The 19775-nt window shown below is 44.3% G+C and overlaps 1 protein-coding gene across 1 annotated transcript in view; it reads left to right on the top strand.

Moving 5' to 3' along the window:
- Nucleotides 1-19775, top strand: part of FASN (fatty acid synthase) — a 230353-nt gene that overhangs the window by 25362 nt on the left and 185216 nt on the right. Inside the window, 2 exon segments of the mRNA XM_084646886.1 lie at nucleotides 3249-3323; nucleotides 10217-10417. Of these exon segments, the coding sequence (XP_084503012.1) occupies nucleotides 3249-3323; nucleotides 10217-10417 (276 nt within the window).

A 19775-nucleotide genomic window follows, 5' to 3' on the forward strand; every position in this document is an offset into this window, starting at 1 on the left:
CCAGTTGAGGCCTAATCAGAGCAGAGTACAGCGGAAGAATTACTTCTCGTGTCTTGCTTATAACACTCCTGCTAATACATCCCAGAATGATGTTCGCTTTTTTTGCAACAGCGTTACACTGTTGACTCATATTTAGCTTGTGGTCCACTATGACCACCAGACCCCTTTCCGCAGTACTCCTTCCTAGGCAGTCATTTCCCATTTTGTATGTGTGCAACTGATTGTTCCTTCCTAAATGGAATACTTTGCATTTGTCCTTATTAAATTTCATCCTATCTACTTCAGATCATTTCTCCAGTTTGTCCAGATCATTTTGGATTTCAATCCTATCCTCTAAAGCACTTGTAAACCCTCCCAGTTTGGTATCGTCCCCAAACTTTATAAGTGTACTCTCTGTGCCATTATCTAAAACATTGATGAAGATATTGAACAGAACTGGACCCAGAATTGATCCCTGCGGGACCCCACTCGTTTTGTCCTTCCAGCCTGATTGTGAACCACTGATAACTACTTCCTGGGAATGGTTTTCCAACCAGTTTTGCATGCACCTTATAGTAGCTCCATCTAGATTGCATTTCCCTGGTTTGTTTATGAGACGGTCATGCGAGGCAGTATCAAAAGTTTTACTAATGTCAAGATATACACGTCTACCGCTTCCCCCCATCCACAAGGCTTGTTACCCTGTCAAAGAAAGCTATCAGGTTGGTTTGACACAATTTGTTTTTGACAAATCCATGCTGACTGTTACTTATCACCTTATTATCTTCTAGATGTTTGCAGATTGATTGCTTAATTATTTGCTCCATTATCTTTCTGGGTACAGAAGTTAAGCTGACTGGTCTGTAATTCCCTGGGTTGTACTTATTTCCCTTTTTATGCTTGTACATGCTTGTATTATTCTTTTGTACTCCTCCTTACTAGTTTGTCCATGTTTCCACTTTGTGTAGGATTCTTTTTTGATTTTCAGATCATTAAAGAGCTCCTGATGGAGCCATATTGGCCTCTTACTATTCTTCCTATTTTTTCTTCACATTGGGATAGTTTGCAGTTGTGCCTTTTAATATTGTCTTCTTGAGAAACAGCCAGCTCTCCTGAATTCCTTTTTCCTTTTGAGTTTCTTCCCATTGGACTTTACCTACTCATTCTCTGAGTGTGTTAAAGTCTGCATTTTTGAAACCCATTGTCCTTATTCTGCTGCTCTCACTACTTCCTTTCTTTAGAATCATGAAAGCTATCATTTCATATTCACTTTCACCCAAATTGCCTTGCCTTCCGATTTCCTACCAATTCCTCCCTGTTAGTAAGAATCAAGTCTAAAATGGCTGTCCTCCTGGTTACTTACTCCACTTTCTGAAACAAAATATTATTCACAATACATTCCAAGATCTTATCAGAAATATTGTGTTTTGCTGTATAACTTTTCCAACATATGTCTGGGTAGTTGAAGTTCCCCATTATTATCAGGTCTTTTGTTTTAGATATTTCTCTTATTTGTTCTAGAAATGTCTCATCCACCACCTCTTCCTGACTTGGTGGTCTGTAGTAGACACCTACTATAATGTCACCCCTATTTTTTTCCCCCTTTATCTTTACCAGAGACTTTCAGTTGGTCTGTTACTCACCGCCTTCTGGACCTCTGAACAAGTGTGTTTTAGCTATCTAATACAACACTCTTCCCTTTTTATCCTGCCTGCCCTTCCTGAAGATCCCTTCTATACCAACATTTCAGTCTTGAGACTTATCCCACCATGTGTACCACTTCACATGTATGTCTGAAGATTCTGCCATCGCCTGTTCCCACTCATATTGAAAAAGGGATAGGTTGTTGTGCCTTTATTTCTGAAGGAGAAGCTCAAGAGTAGACACCCCAACTCCTTAGGGAGGAATGGGGAAGCTCTATAGCTCACAAGGACTGGAGAGGACACTGTCATTTCTCCTGCTAGAATTGCTGAGGGAGCCACTAAATCAAAAAGCAAGGGCCTCTGGGGCGTGGAGTGAGACCTGAAGATGCTGTGGCTGCTTGTTCCTCTGTAAAGGAGGAAGTGAAGGGTGCATGTGTACCAATGGCCAGTAGTAGGAGCACAAGACAGGAGCTCTGGTGGCTGGCAGCTGGTTGGGGATAATGAATACAGTTAAGTGAGGAGGCAGCTGTGGGGAGTACCATGAATAAATCTGTGTTTTAGGAGAAAGCAATCAGTTTACATTTTCAATATTTTTTTTAACAAAAAGGGCTGGGGTCTTTCCTGTACACTCGGCAAAGTGCTTAAGGCAGCCTCAATTAAAAGAATAACCAAGGGCCAGATCCTGCAAACAGTTATACATGTGTAATTTTACTCACTTTAATGGGACTACTGATGCAAGTAAAGTTTCACATGTACCGCAGAGCCTGCAGGAATGGGGCCAAATTGTGTAACTGAAAAGTTAATCACCTAACCTTACCCAAAATACTCAGAGGCACCAGTTCTTGTTAACTATAGGATAAACCAAATTTAGAGTTTCTAAGCCAAGCCATTTTTAAACAATGACATTAATTTAAAAATCATTTTACAAAAAGAGAAGTGCATCTGATTTCTTTTCAAGCTGTTGTATCTCATTAGCTCCTGTTATAATGGGCTCCCTTCACAGGGTCTGGCTCTCAAACACCTCAGTGAAGAACATGGTATAAATATATAAATAGAGAGAGACTGTATGTCCTTTTAAATTCACTGTCATTTTTTTATGGACAAGATCTCCTAAATGTACCTTTTTATTTTCTTTTTAGAAAATCATTGCTTTGACTTCAAATGGAATTGATTAAGCCAACTGCCCCAGCTTCTTTCTTGCTTCAGTTCCCATCTTAGCTACTCGTCTCACTTTATTCATAGAAAACAAATTCAAACATTCCTTTTGCTTTGCCTCACTTTTTGTCTAATTCAAGTTCTTACATATCACTATAATTCTCAGTCCCTTCTTCTTGTTACTCTCTCATTTTTACTTCTCTCTGAAAGCAATAAACTCTCGTACCACATGCCCATTCTCAAATATCTAACCACCTTTCAACCTTGTTCTAAATTCTGTCCATTGTCCACTTTCTGACTTCATCCCTCCTTTCCTGGCCATTTAATATTTGACCTTTTTCTGGTTTCATTTTCTTATTCTGAGTTGCTTAATCCCCACCATCTTCCTTCCTTGCTGTAACTAAGCATAACAATTTCAGTTACAAAATTGATACATCTTATTTCTTCCTTTCCCAATGTTTGCTAATTTAGGATACAGGATTTAGAATATAAACTTCATTTAGTATACCTGACCTGGCAAAAAGAAGAGGAAACATTTCAGAGAAAGTAAGTATTTCTGATATATAACATTGCATTTCTCAGTATTACATGTTTGTTTAAGGAAGCATTATTTCACTGTGTGACATCAGCCTGTATCAAAGTTCTATCTTAACAAATAGATTCCATGTAGATCAATGCCTGAGGGTTTCAGTATTCATTTGTAACTACTTCAGTTACTCATATGATTCCTTATTCAGTTCTGAGGTTTCCTATCATCAATAAGTACTACTGTGTAATATCTGTGGAACACCTGACTCAGCAGAATGTTTTTGCCACGTCTTTTCTCCTATATTTTAGCCAGACCTTCTCTGCCTCTCTTTAAGTGTATTCTTCTTTTGGCGTTCAAGTAGTGAAGACTGGTAAATGAAATGATGATGAAAACTTGATTATTCAGCTTGCAAGAGAAGTTCTCCTTCGAGTACTTGCTCACGTTGATTCCATTCTAGGTGTATGCATGCCCACGTGCACAGTTGTCATAGACTTTTGCTTTAGCAGTATCCGTAGGGTTGGCTGTGGTGCCCCCTTGAGTGCCGCACTCATGCATCAGTATATCAGGCGTGGCAGTTCCTACGCCCTCTTGGTTCCTTCTTACTGCCCGTGGTGGTTGGTCGGAGCACCTCTCTCCCTTGCTTTGCAAGTGGTCAGCGGTTTCTTTACTCTTCGAACTTTGTGTTCCAGCTGTAAATAGTTTTGCTTTATTGTAGATTAGTTAGTAAGTAGCTGTTAAGTACTATAGTTAGTCAGTTAGGGTCCTGGCAGGGACTTTGCCCCAGGCAGGGCTGCCCCAGTCCCTGGGTTTTAAGCCGTGTGCTGACTGTAATAGGCCTATGCCTGTTAGTGACCCGCATGGCAGCTGTCTGAAGTGCCTGGAGAGAATCCCACGTGAAAGAACGGTGTCGCATCTGTAAGAACTTTCGTCCCAGGTCACGAAAAGAACGTGACATTCGCTTGAGGGCCCTCCACATGGAGGCTGCTCTTTGCCCAGCCTCAGAGCTGGCCCAGCCGAACGCAATGCCCAGCACTTTGGTCTGGGTGCATAGCACACCCCCGGCACTGGGCTGTATCCGGCATTGGTCCCTTTCACTGGTGTCCAAGAAGAAGACCAAGAAGCGGGACCCAGCACTGAGCAAGTCGGACCAAGGGGCATTGGGCAAAGGACCCTGCTCGGGCCACCTGCCCATACCAAAGCTGCAAGGGGGCATGTCCTTGAGGGGACCTACCCTCCTAAGGGATCCACCTCCGACTCCAGGGAGTGGTAGGGGACTCAGACTGATGGCGCAGTCAACACCTTCTCAGCTCCCAGCACTCAGAGAGCAAAGAACTCTCCCACTGCAGCCGGCTCTGAGTGTGGCGATGGACCCGACAAAGGCTCCCTATGAGAACAAGCCAGCCGTGAAAGCCTCCCAGAAGGCGAGTGGGTGACGTTGGTTTCTGGAGCTGAGGCAGAGCAGTTTGTCGCCACCATAGGTGGCAGGTGGCGGACGCTTTGGGGAGGCTAGTCCACCGGCCCTGCCCCTTCTGCCCCCCCCCCCCCGCGCACACCAGAGCCCCGACCCCCGTAAAAGGAAAAGCCCTGAGGGGCCCTGTCATAAATATAAAGGAAAGGGTAACCACCTTTCTGTATACAGTGCTATAAAATCCCTCCTGGCCAGAGGCAAAATCCTTTCACATGTAAAGGGTTAAGAAGCTAAAGTAACCCCGCTGGCACCTGACCCAAAATGGCCAATGAGGGGACAAGATTCTTTCAAATCTGGAGGGGGGGAACAAAGAGTTTGGGCTGTCTGTGTGATGCTTTTGCCAGGAACAGATCAGGAATGCAAGCCTTACAACTCCTGTAAAGTTAGTAAGTAATCTAACTAGAAAATGCATTAGATTTTCTTTTGTTTAATGGCTTGTAAAATAAACTGTGCTGGAGGGAATGTGTATTCCTGTTTTTGTGTCTTTTTGTAACTTAAGGTTTTGCCTAGAGGGATTCTCTATGTTTTGAATCAGATTACCCTGTAAGGTATTTACCATCCTGATTTTACAGAGGTGATTCTTTTACCTTTTCTTTAATTAAAATTCTTCTTTTAAGAACCTGATTGATATTTCATTGTTCTTAAGATCCAAGGGTTTGAGTCTGTGTTCACCTGTACCAACTGGTGAGGATTATTATCAAGCCTTCCCCAGGAAAGAGGATGTAGGGCTTGGGGGGGATATTTTTGGGGAAGATGTCTCCAAGTGGTCTCTTTCCCAAGGCCCCAACTACACCCCAAGGAACACTCCAGACACCTTATTGTCCCACCACACCGTTCTCCAGCAACCCACCTCGCCCCAGTGACCAGTCAGCTGAGCAATGTTTTAAATGTAACAATCCAGGGCATGTAAAGGCCAACTGCCCCAAGAACCCCAACAGACTACAGATCCTTGCACCAGAATCACACTGGAGGCCCTCAGAGCAGAGGGAAACTGTGAGAGTGGGCGGGAAGAAGGTCACAGCGTGGAGGGACACTGGAGCACAAGTGTCAGCTATCCACGCTTCCTTAGTGGACCCCAATTTAATTGACCCAGAGGTCCAAGTGACGATTCAACCCTTCAAGTCAAACTCTTTTGACTTGCCTACAGCCGAGTTGCCAGTCCATTACAAGGGCTGGTCAGGAACGTGGACTTTTGCAGTCTGTGATGATTATCCCATCCCCATGCTTTTGGGGGAAGACTTGGCCAATCATGTGAAGCTAGCCAAGAGGGTGGGAATGATCACCCGCAGCCAGGCTAAGCAAGCTGTCACACCTAGCTCTGTTCCGGAAACTTCTACCAGGACCCGGTCAGAGGTGATGGAACCGGACCCCATACCAACATCTGCAACAGCAGTAGTGGATCCAGTCACAGAGACCCAGACAGAGCCAGTCCCAGAACTGGAACCGGCGGAACAACCAGCACCAGAACCATTGCCAGCACTGAATCCAGTACTTGCAACCCCAACACCTGAGGGACCCACTGAACCTGCACCAGCAGCAGCAGATAACCCTACACAAGAGGCTCAGCCGGAGCCTGAACCCCAACATAGTGCATCAGCGGAGAGCGGTTCACAGTCAACAGAAACAGCCCCATCACCTGCATCACTTCCAGAGGGACCAAGCCCAGGTCCACAATCCAATGAGGAACTGGTGTCTCCAGTATCAAGGGAACAGTTCTAGACCAAACAGGAAGCAAATTAAATCCTCCAGAGAGCTTGGATGGCATCACAGAGCAACCTACCACCTCTCAGCTCTTCTAATCGATCCAGGTTTGTTGTAGAAAGAGGACTTTTACACAAGGAAACTCTTTCTGGTGGACACCAGGAAGACTGGCATCCTCAGAGACAGTTGGTAGTTCCAACTAAGTACCGGGTAAAGCTCTTAAGCTTAGCTCATGATCATCCTAGTGGACATCCTGGGGTGAACAGAACCAAAGACCATTTGGGAAAGTCGTTCCACTGGGAGGGAATGGGCAAGGATGTTTCTACCTATGTCCGGTCTTGTGAGGTGTGCCAAAGAGTGCGAAAACCCCAAGACCAGGTCAAAATCCCTCTCCAGCCACTCCCGATCATTGAGGTTCCATCTCAGCGAGTAGCTGTGGATATTCTGGGTCCTTTTCCGAAAAAGACACCCAGAGAAAAGCAGTACATACTGACTTTCATGGATTTTGACACTCGATGGCAAGAAGCAGTAGCTCTAAGCAACGCCAGGGCTAAAAGTGTGTGCCAGGCAGTAGCAGACATTTTTGCCAGGGTAGGTTGGCCCTTTGACATCCTTACAGATGCATGAACTAATTTCCTGGCAGGAACTATGGAAAGCTTTGGGAAGCTCATGGGGTAAATCACTTGGTTGCCACCTGTTACCACCATCAAACAAATGGCCTGGTGGAGAAGTTTAATGGAACTTTAGGGGCCATGATACGTAAATTTATAAATGAGCACTCCAATGATTGGGACCTAGTGTTGCAGCAGTTGCTCTTTGCCTACAGAGCTGTACCACACCCCAGCTTAGGGTTTTCACCATTTGAGCTTGTATATGGCTGCGAGATTAAGGGGCCATTACAGTTGGTGAAGCAGCAATGGGAGGGGTTTACACCTTCTCCAGGAACTAACATTCTGGACTTTGTAATCAACCTACAAAACACCCTCCGAACCTCTTTAGCCCTTGTTAAAGAAAACCTAAAAGATGCTCAAAAAGAGCAAAAAGCCTGGTATGAGAAACATGCCAGAGAGCGGTCCTTCAAAGTAGGGGACCAGGTCATGGTCTTAAAGGTGCTCCAGGCCCATAAAATGGAAGCGTCGTGGGAAGGGCCATTCATGGTCCAAGAGCACCTGGGAGCTGTTAATTATCGCATAGCATTCCCCACCTCAAACCAAAAGCCTAAGGTGTACCACGTTAATTCTCTAAAGTCCTTTTATTCCAGAGAATTGAAGGTTTGTCGGTTTATAGCCCAGGGAGGAGATGATGCTGAGTGGCCTGAAGGTGTCTACTACGAAGGGAAAAGTGATGGTGGCATGGAAGAGGTGAACCTCTCCATGACCCTTGGGCATATGGAGCGACAGCAGATCAAGGACCTGTGCACTAGCTATGTGCCAACATTCTCAGCCACCCCAGGACTGACTGAATGGTCATACCACTCCATTGACACAGGTAATGCTCACCCAATTAAAGCCCAACGTTACCGGGTGTTTCCTTAAGCTAAAACTGCTATAGAACGGGAGATCCAGGATATGCTACAGATGGGTATAATCCGCCCCCCTGGCAGTGCATGGGCATCTCCAGTGGTTCTAGTTCCCAAACCAGATGGGGAGATACGTTTTTGCGTGGACTATCGTAAACTAAATGCTGTAACTCGCCCAGATAACTATCCAGTGCCATGCACAGATGAACTATTGGAGAAACTAGGACGGGCCCAGTTCATCTCTACCTTGGACTTAACCAAGGGGTACTGGCAGGTACTGCTAGATGAATCCGCCACGGAAAGGTCAGCCTTCATCACACATGTCAGACTGTATGAATTTAATGTGCTCCCTTTTGGGCTGCGGAATGCACCTGCCACCTTCCAAAAACTTGTAGATGGTCTCCTAGCGGGTTTGGGAGAATATGCAGTCGCCTACCTTGACAATGTGGCCATATTTTTGATTCCTGGGCAGAACACCTGGAACATCTACAAAAAGTCTTCGAGTGCATAAGGGAGGCAGGACTAACTGTTAAGGCTAAGAAGTGTCAAATAGGCCTAAACAGAGTGATTTACCTTGGACACCAGGTGGGTCAAGGAACCATCAACCCCCTACAGGCCAAAGTGGATGCTATCCAAAAGTGGCCTGTCCCAAAGTCAAAGAAACAGGTCCAATCCTTCTTAGGCCAGGCAATTTGTACTGTACTACAGCCAAATTGCCACCCTACTGACAGACCTAACCAAAAAGAAACAGCCAAATTCAGTTCAGTGAACTGAAGAGTGTCAGAAGGCCTTTAACCAACTTAAAGCGACACTCATGTCTGACCCTGTGCTAAGGGCCCCAGACTTTGACAAACCATTCCTAGTAACCACAGATGCGTCCGAGCATGGTGTGGGAGCAGTCTTAATGCAGGAAGGACCGAATCAAGAGTTCCATCCTGTCGTGATTCTCAGCAAGAAGCTGTCTGAGAGGGAAAGCCACTGGTCAATCAGTGAAAAGGAATGTTATGCCATTGTCTACACTCTGGAAAAGCTACTCTCATATGTTTGGGGACGGTGTTTCCACCTGCAAACCGATCATGCTGCGCTACCGTGGCTTCATACCACCAAAGGAAATAACAAAAAACTTATTCGGTGGAGTTTAGCTCTCCAAGATTTTGATTTCGACATACAACACATTTCAGGAGCTTCTAACAAAGTGGCTGATGCACTCTCCCGTAAAAGTTTCCCAGAATTAACTGGCCTATAATACCCGCAGCCCATGGTCGCCGCACCGCTGGTCTCCGCTTTAGCCCAGGTCACCGGTTCACCGCCACAAGTCGCTAGCACCGTGCTCCCAGTCTCTGCCCTCGTGCCAAGTCTCACCCAGAGGGAAGTGCCAGTCACCGTACAGTTGGCACTAGTCATCTTTGTGCTGATGATCACCATCACCGAGACCTCGGGGATGCTCCCCAATATGGCATCACTCCCCCTACTCCTGGCACCAGTTTGACTATTCGAGGCACTGGTCACCCACGGCGGCAGTTAGCCACCAGACTCAGGTGTCAATGGCCCTGCCCTGGTCACTGGAGGAGATTTTCTAAATGTCAGAAAAAACAGGAAGTACAAAGTTAAGGTACATGCCACCACTAGATGCAATCCAGAGGCTAGCCAGAGTTGGAGGAGGGGCCTGGCTTGGAGGAGGGGGAGACTGGTAGAAAAGGGGGGGCCCAACTGGGGGTGTGCAGTGGGGACTTGGGGTATGGTTCAGTGTGCAATAAAGTGATTCAATAAAGCACTGAAATATGTGCTTAATTTTAAGCATGAGTAGTCCCACTGTTGTCAAATGGGCTATTTTACATACTTAAGGGTAAGCACATGCTTAAGTGCTTTGCCGAATGGCTGCTAAACTCAAAATTATATAACATATTTTTGTCATTTTACTCCAGATTGCTTGGCTCCTTTGAATAGTATCGTTCTTTGTTGAAGAAAATATGTAATCTGTCCCATGGATAGATGAGTTTGATGCTAATGGTTTTAATACTTGTTCCAAGAGCTTTGACTTTTTAGTACTCCAGATATTCACAAACAGAAGTGATACAAATATTTGTCAGTCCCTCTGATACACACAAGTTTACTCTGTACTTTGTATCAGTTAGGGGTATGTGTGTCTTCATTTTAAATCTTGGACTTGAGGGAAAAACCCAAACAAACAATGGCCTTATTTTGCATATTTATGTTTCTAGACATGAGGTGCTAGATCGCTTTGCCAAGGAAAAGGATGCAGTACTGGTTTCAGTGAAAGAAGTCCATGCTGAGCAAATACAGAAGTGGGAAAATCAGATAAGAGAACTACAAATACGTCATGAAACTTTGGAAATGGAGCTGCATAGAAGGGAATGGAGGCATGCAGATTGCTTGAGAGAGAAAGACGCTGTTATTGAAAAGTGAGTGTGATTTGATTCATCTTAGTTCACTAAAATACAAGTGAAGATAGAATTCAGAATATCTTACATGAGCAGTGTTGTGTTTCATTACTTATATGAATCAAAAAGTGTACAATTATTGAATTAAGATTGCTTTAAATACTAGGTGCGGTATCTGACCAAAGGTGAATATTTATAGCATTTTGGGGAAAAAATGTTTTTGAGAGTAGAACCAGTGGAAAAAATGTATTTTTGCTATTACCAACATAAAAAGTTAAGACTTTTTTAAACCTCTCTATTGTTGAAAGTGAGAGGTTGTTGAAGGTAAAATATGGAATGGATATAGTGCTTAGGTTGGACTTCTATAGTCTGGTAAAATCTGTTTTGATTTGGCTAAATTATAACAGTTTAGAAATTGTACTACTCTCATGTGAACTAATATTTTTAAAAACAATAAGGGGTTTTAGGATTTGGGGGTTTTTTGTTTGTATTTTTAGTAATATTTTCCCAGCTTTATAATGCCAAAATGGCTGCATTGTGCATGTGTCCACAAGGATGTTTTGTTGTTACATTTAGTATGGTACTTCTAAAAACTGGAAGAAATCCTGTTTTATTGAGCAGCTAAATGAAAAGAGAATGAGCAGGGACTCTGAAGGAGCCCTCCCTTGCTGCATACCATATTAAAAGTGCCACATGAAATAAGGCAGGTCTCTGGAGGACCCCTTTCTCATTCATTGCACAAAAGTCAACAAGGTATGACTCTGCAGGATACTTTGCATTGCTGAGTTATGTGCAGGCATGCTGGAACAATTTGTACAGTGGGGGTGCTGAGAGCCATAGAACCAAACTGTAAACCCTGGATAGGATGGAAACCACTTCAAGCCAGGGGCTGCAGCAGCACCCCTAGTTCCAGCACCTATGATTATATGCATATATAGAATTACTCCTGAGGGAATTCTGCCCCCCAAAAATAAAATTTATGCACCCAATATTTTAAAATTCTGCAAAATTCAGCAAATTGTATTTGTCAATAAATAAATGTGGCTCCAGCATGCAGTGGGGAGCACAGGCCACTGGCTGCATTGAGGTGGGAAATCTTTCTGAAGCTCCCACCTCCCCTAGTACAAGGACTCAGCCGTGAGGCTGCACCTGACTCTGACACAGTGCAAGGGCTGGGCCTGCCCCAGAAACACCCCGTGGCCCTGGCCCTCTGTGCCAGGTGCACTAGGTGTGGGTGGGCAGGCTCAGGCCAGCAGGATCCAAGTGTGGAGGGGCTTAGTATGGGAGGATCCAGGTGTGGGATGAGAGGTTTCTGTGGGGGGCAGTCTGGGTGTGGATGGCTCAGTGGAGGATCTGGATGCACAGGGGCTTGTTGGGGGGGTTCCGGAGCAGGGGCAATGGGACTCTGCAGGGGATCCAGGTGAAGGTGATTGGGGCTCAGGAGGGGGGTCTGGGAGTGGGGGGCTCAGTGGGGGATTCCAGTTGCTGTGGGATTGGAGGTTGATGGGGTGGGGGTCCAGGTTCAGCTGGTTGGAGCTTAGAGGGTGGGTATCTGGGTGTGGCAGGCTTGTTGGGGGGATCCAGGTGTAGGGAGGTAGGGCTTGTCAGGGTGAGGGTTCGATGGCCTGCTTAACGGGGGAGTCCCAGCTGCTGCCGAGGGGACGCCGCATGCTGGACTCCTGCTTCCCCCCTGTGATTCCCCTATACCCTTTTCTTCCCCATCTCATCCCCCTCTCCCACTGCCTCTTCCCTCACCCCCTCGACCCCCCTTCCCTCATTTCCCCCGACCCACCTTATCCACCCCCACAGCGGGCACTTACTGTTGCATAGAAAACAGGAGGGCTCCCAGCACACAGAATGGAAACACGACTGGCACTAGGACCCAGGAGGTGGCATTCAGCTGCAGAGTCAGCGGAGGCCAGATGCAGTCCCCTTCAGTAGGGCAGCTCTGCGCTTGCAGAAATGAGGGAGGGCAGTGGCATGTAACCTCGTGTGCTCCCCTATGTCTCACCTCTGTTTAAGGGGAGAAATCCCTCTCAAAAAATTGCACCCGTGGTTGTCCCGCTGCCCCCGCATGGCTTCACTTTGCTTCCATGCCGTTTTCTGCAGGGAAGCACGGGAATTCTGCGCAGTGGGATATTTTCTGCAGGCACACAGTCGGGCAGAATTTCCTCAGGAGTAACAGAATGCATCTCTTGTCCAGGACAAAGCTTTCTAGTGATGCTTAGAAAATAGTTCAACAATATTTTCTTTATTTTTTCTGTTTTTTCTTTAGTATTTTATTTGAACTTCTTGTGTTAAAAGAACATAAAAGTTACAAATTGAAGTACTCCTGAGACAGGAGATGTCAAAGTTAAGATTGCATGTGCAACATTATTTCTGTCCTCTTGTTTGTATGCATAAGCCTGTACTGCATGTCTAAATATTGTCATGCAAAAATCATGCTGCTGCCAATCCTTTAGTATCTAAAATCTAAAGGCTTATTTATAAAAAGAAAGAAAGAAAGATGAGAGTTAAAATTGGTTAAAGGAATCAATTACATACAGTAATGGCAAAGTTCTTGGTTCAGGCTTGTAGCAGTGATGGAATAAACTGCTGGCTTGAGTCTCTGGAGTACATCCACAGCTTGGATGGGTCATTCAGTCCTTTGTTCAGAGTTTCAGTTTGTAGCAAGGTTCCTCCAGAGGTAAGAAGCAGGATTGAAGACAAAGTGGGGATGTTTCCAGGGGCTTTTATAGCTTTTGCCATGTGGAGGGCATCCCATTGTTCTTACTGTGGAAAATTACAGTAACAAGATGGAGTTTGGAGCCAAATGGGCAAGCCACATGTTCATGCCCAATTTCCCTCAGTCATTGCAGGAAGCCATTACCTACACTCCAGACAACACATGTCTCCCATGGTCCATTGTCAACCAAGTGTTTCTTGATGAGCCACTTAATTCGAATAGTCCCTCCAAAATGTGCTGGGCATTACCCTGTGAGCATTACCCCAGGAGCAAACATTTGAAATCCAAGTATAGAGCCAATACTTATAACTTCAAATACAAAAGTGATACATGCATACAGATAGCATAGTCATGACCAGCAAATCATAACCTTTTCATAGACACCTCACTTGATAACCTTTGCACAAGATTTGCTGCAAATATATAACAGTGGTTACAATGATCTATGTGGTCATATTTTAATCAGATAATGTCACACCATGTCACCCCTTTCTTTGCATCCCTCCATTGACTCTCTCCTCTCTATTGCATCAAATATAAGCTACTTGTCGTCACTTTCAAGCCCCTTAACCACTTATCCCCACCCTACCTATCATCTCTCATTCAGTATTAAAAGGTCAATGCCTGCCACAATGTCAGTCTCCATCGCCTGAAATGATAGCTCTGAGACATGTGAACTTATCTGTTCATCTCAGTGGGTATTTTCTTTCCCCTCTCCCCAGTGTCAGTGATTGAGAGCTTGGAATGTGCAAGCATTCTTAGGTCCTCACGCTGGTCTCAGCACTGGGTGTTGGTGCATGCTCCCAGCATGACTTTTTTCAGCTCTCCACCCAGAGAGGGTCATGCTGTCCTGCGAATGGCTAGACTCCATGATTAAAAATAGCTCCTGGCTCTCAGGGAGAATGGATTCCCATTCTCCTCCTCCTCCTCTTCTTCATCCAGAATGTTCCCATTGTTGCCTGAGGTGGCCCGGGACTCAGACTCATTGTAGAAGCCGCATATCTGTGGTGCAGAACCAGAACGACTGTTCGCCTCCCTTGTCTTCTGGTAAGCCTGCCGAATTTCTTTGATTTTCACATGGCACTGCTGCATGCCCCTGTTGTAGCCCTTCTCCCGCATACCCCTAGTGATCTTTTCGTAGATGTCTGTGTTTGGCTAGATCAGAGCTGTCCCTGCACAGACTCTTCTCCCCTCAGACCAATTAAATTCTGTGCACTCCAGTCTGGAGCACATTTGGAGCATGAAGTTGCCATGATCGGCTGGACTGGTGAGCTCTCCACGCTGATCAAACAGGAAATGGGAATTCAAAAGTTCCCATGGCTTTAACAGGGGAGGAACTGTTTCTTGTGTACCTGGCTGCTGTGTGGCGGAGTTGAAAATGATCTTAAGAGTGGTCATAGCAGAGCATTGTGGGCAGTGGCAGATTAGCCAATGGGGTCCATGCCCATGGGCCCCGGCCAATTGGGGGACCCCCGGAAAAATGGGCACCCCCGACCTGCTCTGCCTGCCTGGTGCTCCTGTTGGGGTGTGGGTTCGGGGTACTGGGGCTTGCCCTGCTTCACCCCCCACGCCCGGCACTCCTGCCAGGAAACAGGGGAAACCCCCATGCCCCGACCCCGCTCCCTGGCAGGAGTGCTGGAGGGGGCAGGGGGAACTGCAGGTGGAAAGGGTCCCCACGTGCTCTGGTCCAGGGCCCATAAACCCCTAATCTGCCTCTGATGTGTGGGACATAGCCTTTCAAGACATCAACATAGACTTATGTGTAGTGCTGGGGAGGAGCTGATGGCTGTGATACATGTAGGTACCAATGACATAGGGAAGGATAGGAGAGAGGTCCTGAAGGCCAAATTTAGACTGCTAGATAAGAGGACCTCTATGGTAGGATTCTCTGAAATATTTCCAGTTCCATGCGCATGGCCAGTTAGACAGGCAGAACAGCAGGGTCTCAATGCATGGATTAGATGATGGTTTAGGGAGGAGGGGGTTCGATTTATTAGTAACTGGGGAAACTTTTGGGAAAGGGGGAGCCTATACAGGAAGGATGGGCTCCACCTAAACCAAACTGGAACCAGATTGCTGGCAGTTAAAATTAAAAAGGTTGTAGAGCAGTTTTTAAACTAAGGGCTGGTGGAAAGCTGACAGGGGAGCATGTGGTTTGGACATCCTTTAGGGGAGGATCTATGAATGGAGATTCCCTATGTCTTAATAAGGAGGAGAGGATGGAAGAGGTTAAAATACAGGTAGGATCTGATGAGAAACAGTCAAATGAAAAACGTCTCATTCAATTACATCATGTAATGGCAGACAGCTAAAAAGTGACAAGTTTTTAAAGTGCTTATCAATGCTAAAAGTCTAAATAATAAGATGGGTGAACTAGAGTGCCTCATGTTAAATGAGGATATTGACATACTAGACATCACAGAAACTTGGTGGAATGAGGATAATCAATGGGACACAGTAATACCAGGATACAAAATATATTGGAAGGACAGAACAGGTCATGCTGGTGGGGGAGTGGCACTATATGTGAAAGAAAGCGTAGAATCAAATGAAGTAAAAATCTTAAATGAACCAAACTATGGATAATAATTCTCGAATAATAAGAATATAGCATTAGGAATATATTACCAACCACCTGACCAGGATGGTGATAGTGACTGTGAAATGCTTAGGGAGATTAGAGAGGCTATAAAAATAAAAAACTCAATAATAATAATAATTAATAATGGGGAATTTCAAGTATCCCCGTTTTGACTGGGTACATGTCACCTCAGGATGGGATGCAGAGATAAAGTTTCTTGACACCTTAAATGACTGCTTCTTGGAGCAGCTAGTCCTGGAACCCACAAGAGGAGAGACAATTCTTCATTTAGTCCTAAGTGGAGCACAGGATCAAGCCCAAGAGGTGAATATAGCTGGACCGCTTGATTATAGTGACCATAATATAATTAAATTTAACATCCCTTTGGCGGGGAAAACACCACAATGTCCCAACACTGTAGCATTTAATTTCAGAAAGGGGAACTACACAAAAATGAGGAGGTTAGTTAAACAGAAATTAAAAGGTATAGCACCAAAAGTAAAATCCCTGCAAGTTGCATGGAAACTTTTTAAAGACACCATAATAGAGGCTCAATTTAAATGTATACTCCAAATTAAAAAGCATAGTAAGAGAACCAAAAAAAAGGTACCAAGGCTAAACAACAAAGTAAAAGAAGCAGTGAGAGGCAAAAAGGCATCCTTTAAAAAGTGGAAGTTAAATCGTAGTGAGGGAAATAGAAAGGAGCATAAACTCTGGCAAATGAAGTATAAAAATATAATTAGGAAGGCCAAAATAGAATTTGAAGAACAGCTAACAAAGACTCAGAAAGTAATAGCAAACATTTTTAAAGTATATTAGAAGCAGAAAGCCTGCTAAACAACCAGTGGGGCCACTGGACAATTGAGATGCTAAAGGAGCACTCAAGGACGATAAGGCCATTGTGGACAAGTTAAATGAATTCTTTGCATTGGTCTTCACAGTTGAAGATGTGAGGGAGATTCCCAAACCTGAGCCATTCTTTTTAGGTGACAAATCTGAGGAAGTGTCCCAGATTGAGGTGTCATTGGAGGAGGTTTTGGAAAAAATTGATAAACTAAACAGCAATAAGTCACCAGAACCAGATGGTATTCACTCAAGAGTTCTGAAGGAACTCAAATGTGAAATTGCAGAACTACTAACTGTAGTCTGTAACCTATCATTTAAATCAGCTTCTGTTCCAAATGGCTGGAGAATAGCTAATGTGATGCCAATTTTTAAAAAGGGCTCCAGAGTAATCCCACCAATTACAGGCAAGTAAGCTTGACTTCAGTACCGGGAAAACTGGTCGAAACTATAGTAAAGAACAAAATTGTCAGACACATAGATGAACGTAACTTTCTGGGAAAGAGTCAACATGGTTTTTGTAAAGGGAAATTGTGCCTCACCAATCTACTAGAATTCTCTGAGGGGGTCAACAAGCATGTGAACAAGGGGGATCCAGTGGATATAGTGTACTTAAATGTTTAGAAAGCCTTTGACAAGGTCCCTCACCAAAGGCTCTTAAGTAATGTAAGCTGTCATGGGATAACAGGGAAGTCCTCTTATGGATTGGTAACTGGTTAAAAGATAGGAAACAATGGTCAGTTTTCAGAATGGAGAGAAGTAAATAGTGGTGTTCCCCAGGGGTCTGTACTGGGATAAGTCCTATTCAATATATTTATAAATGACCTGGAAAAAGGGGTGAACAGTGAGGTGGCAAAATTTGCAGATGATACAAAACTACTCAAAATAGTTAAATCCCAGGCAGTCTGCAAAGAACTACAAAAGGATCTCTGAGAACTGGGTGACTGGGCAAGAAAATGGCAGATGAAATTTAATGCTGATAAATGCAAAGTAATGCACATTGGAAAACATAATCCCAACTATACATATAAAACAAGGGGGTCTAAATTAGTTGTTACCACTCAAGACAGATCTTGGAGTCACTGTGGATAGTTTTCTGAAAACATCTACTCAATGTGCAGCGGCAGTCGAAAAAGCAAGCAGAATATTGGGAATCATTAAGAAAGGGATAGATAAGATAGAAAACATCATATTCCCTCTGTTTCATGGTACGCCCACATCTTGAATACTGCATGAAGATGTGGTCACCCCATTTCAAAAAATATATATTGAAATTGGAAAAGGTTCGGAAAAGGGCAACAAAAATTATTAGGGGTATGGAACTGCTTCCGTATAAGGAGAAATTAATAAGACTGGGACTTTTCATCTTGGAAAAGAGAGGACTAAGGGGGGATATGATAGAGGTCTATAAAATCATGACTGGTGTGGAGAAAGTAAATAAGGAAGTGTTTACTCCTTTTCATAACACATGAACTAAGGGTCACCAAATGAAATTAATAGGCAGCAGGCTTAAAACAAACAAAAGGAAGTATTTCTTCAAACAACATACAGTCAACCTGTGGAACTCTTTGCCAGAGGATGTTGTGAAGGCCAAGTCTATAACAGGGTTCAAAAAAAGAACTAGATAAATTCATGGAGCATAGGTCCATCAATGGCTATTAGCCAGGATGGGGTCCCTAGCCTCCGGTTGCCAGAAGCTGGGAATGAGCGACAGGGAATGGATCACTTGATGATTACCTGTTCTGTTAATTTCCTCTGGGGCACCTGGCAGTGGCCACTGTTGGAAGACTGGACACCTCCTGGAGGCCAGTTTAGTTGCCTTACACAATGCTGCATCCACATGGCCTCTCTGTCAACCCATCAACACTGAATTAAGTGCTGCACCTCTTGCAGAGCTGGATTAATTAAGTCGATGTTACCGGTAAGTTAGGTCAGTGGAAGGGACCTGGTAGAGTAGGCGCGTATGGTATTAGGTCGACATAAGATGGCTTCCGTCGACATAAGTTTGTACTATAGACCAGTATTTAATTTAAATACGATATATTTAAATTAATTAGGCTATGTCTACACCAATGTTCCCTCTATTTTTTTCCTTCCATGTGCACAATGAATTTTGTTATGTGCACCAAATTATCGAGATAATGTGCAGATGTGCATCACAGTAAAAACAAAAAACCTAGATATAATTTTTTTTTAAAGTTGCCATAGAGATAATTACTCCAGCCAGGAAAGGTTAGGCATTTTAGAACTCACTACTCAAGGAATAAAATTTAAGTGTAGAAGAGAAATAAAAATTATGAAATGCATCGATCAGTCAAAAAAAATCAAGTAACAGCACTTTGAAAGAATAAAATTACAGACAACATATGTGCATTGCAGGAAATATCAAGAAGTAACAACAACAACAATAATATAAGTATGTGTTGGGAGATGAGAGTGTGTGTGTGTGAGAGACACAGACCGAGACATACGCTGCCCTTTTAATTAGGTCGGCACTCACCAATCTGAAGCTTGCTTGTTCAGACACAGCAGCCACCAGCAAGCTCCATCCCACTTCTGAGCCTGTCGTGTTCCCTCCCAACCCGCTGTGTGGAGATGGGGTGCATCGGCAGGGTCGGGTGGGGGGAGGGGGACACTGTAAAGGCTGATTCTCCACTCTGGCACTTCGACTGCAGAAGGTGTGGGCCGGCAAGGATTCTAAAAATTAATACTGGCCACTCCAGGCTTGTATTAAACTCCCAAGGTTACAGCTTTTCTCTGACCTTGGAGGGTAGATGCTGCAAAAACCCCTTTGAGAACCTAGGAAGGTGCACTTGGGAATTCCTTCCTGTGGGGTACCTTCAAGCCCTTTCACCCCCCCCTCTGGGGAAGAACTGAGAAAGAAAACAAAGGAAATCAGCTGTTGCCACCAGCTAATTAAACAACATATGCACAAACCTCTTAGGGACACAAAAATCCAATACTGTTCTTAAAAAAGGTAAATTTTATTAAAAACAAAAAGAAAGAAAATACATCTGGAACTTAGGCTTTTTGCTAGGTTTTAAAAAAAAAAAACAGCTACAAGGATTAAGCATCAAGATAGCTTCTTGAAGTCCAGCTTAAAAGTTACAAGGAAAATGAAAGCACCTGGGGTTAGCACAGAGGAGTCCACAAGCCATAAAGAAATAAAAGAGATAAACCTAATCGCATCTTCCTATACATTTCCTGATTTACTTACATATCTGGGGTTT

Source organism: Lepidochelys olivacea (assembly GCF_965140295.1).
Source record: "Lepidochelys olivacea isolate rLepOli2 genome assembly, chromosome: 14".
Lineage (NCBI taxonomy): Eukaryota > Metazoa > Chordata > Testudines > Cheloniidae > Lepidochelys > Lepidochelys olivacea.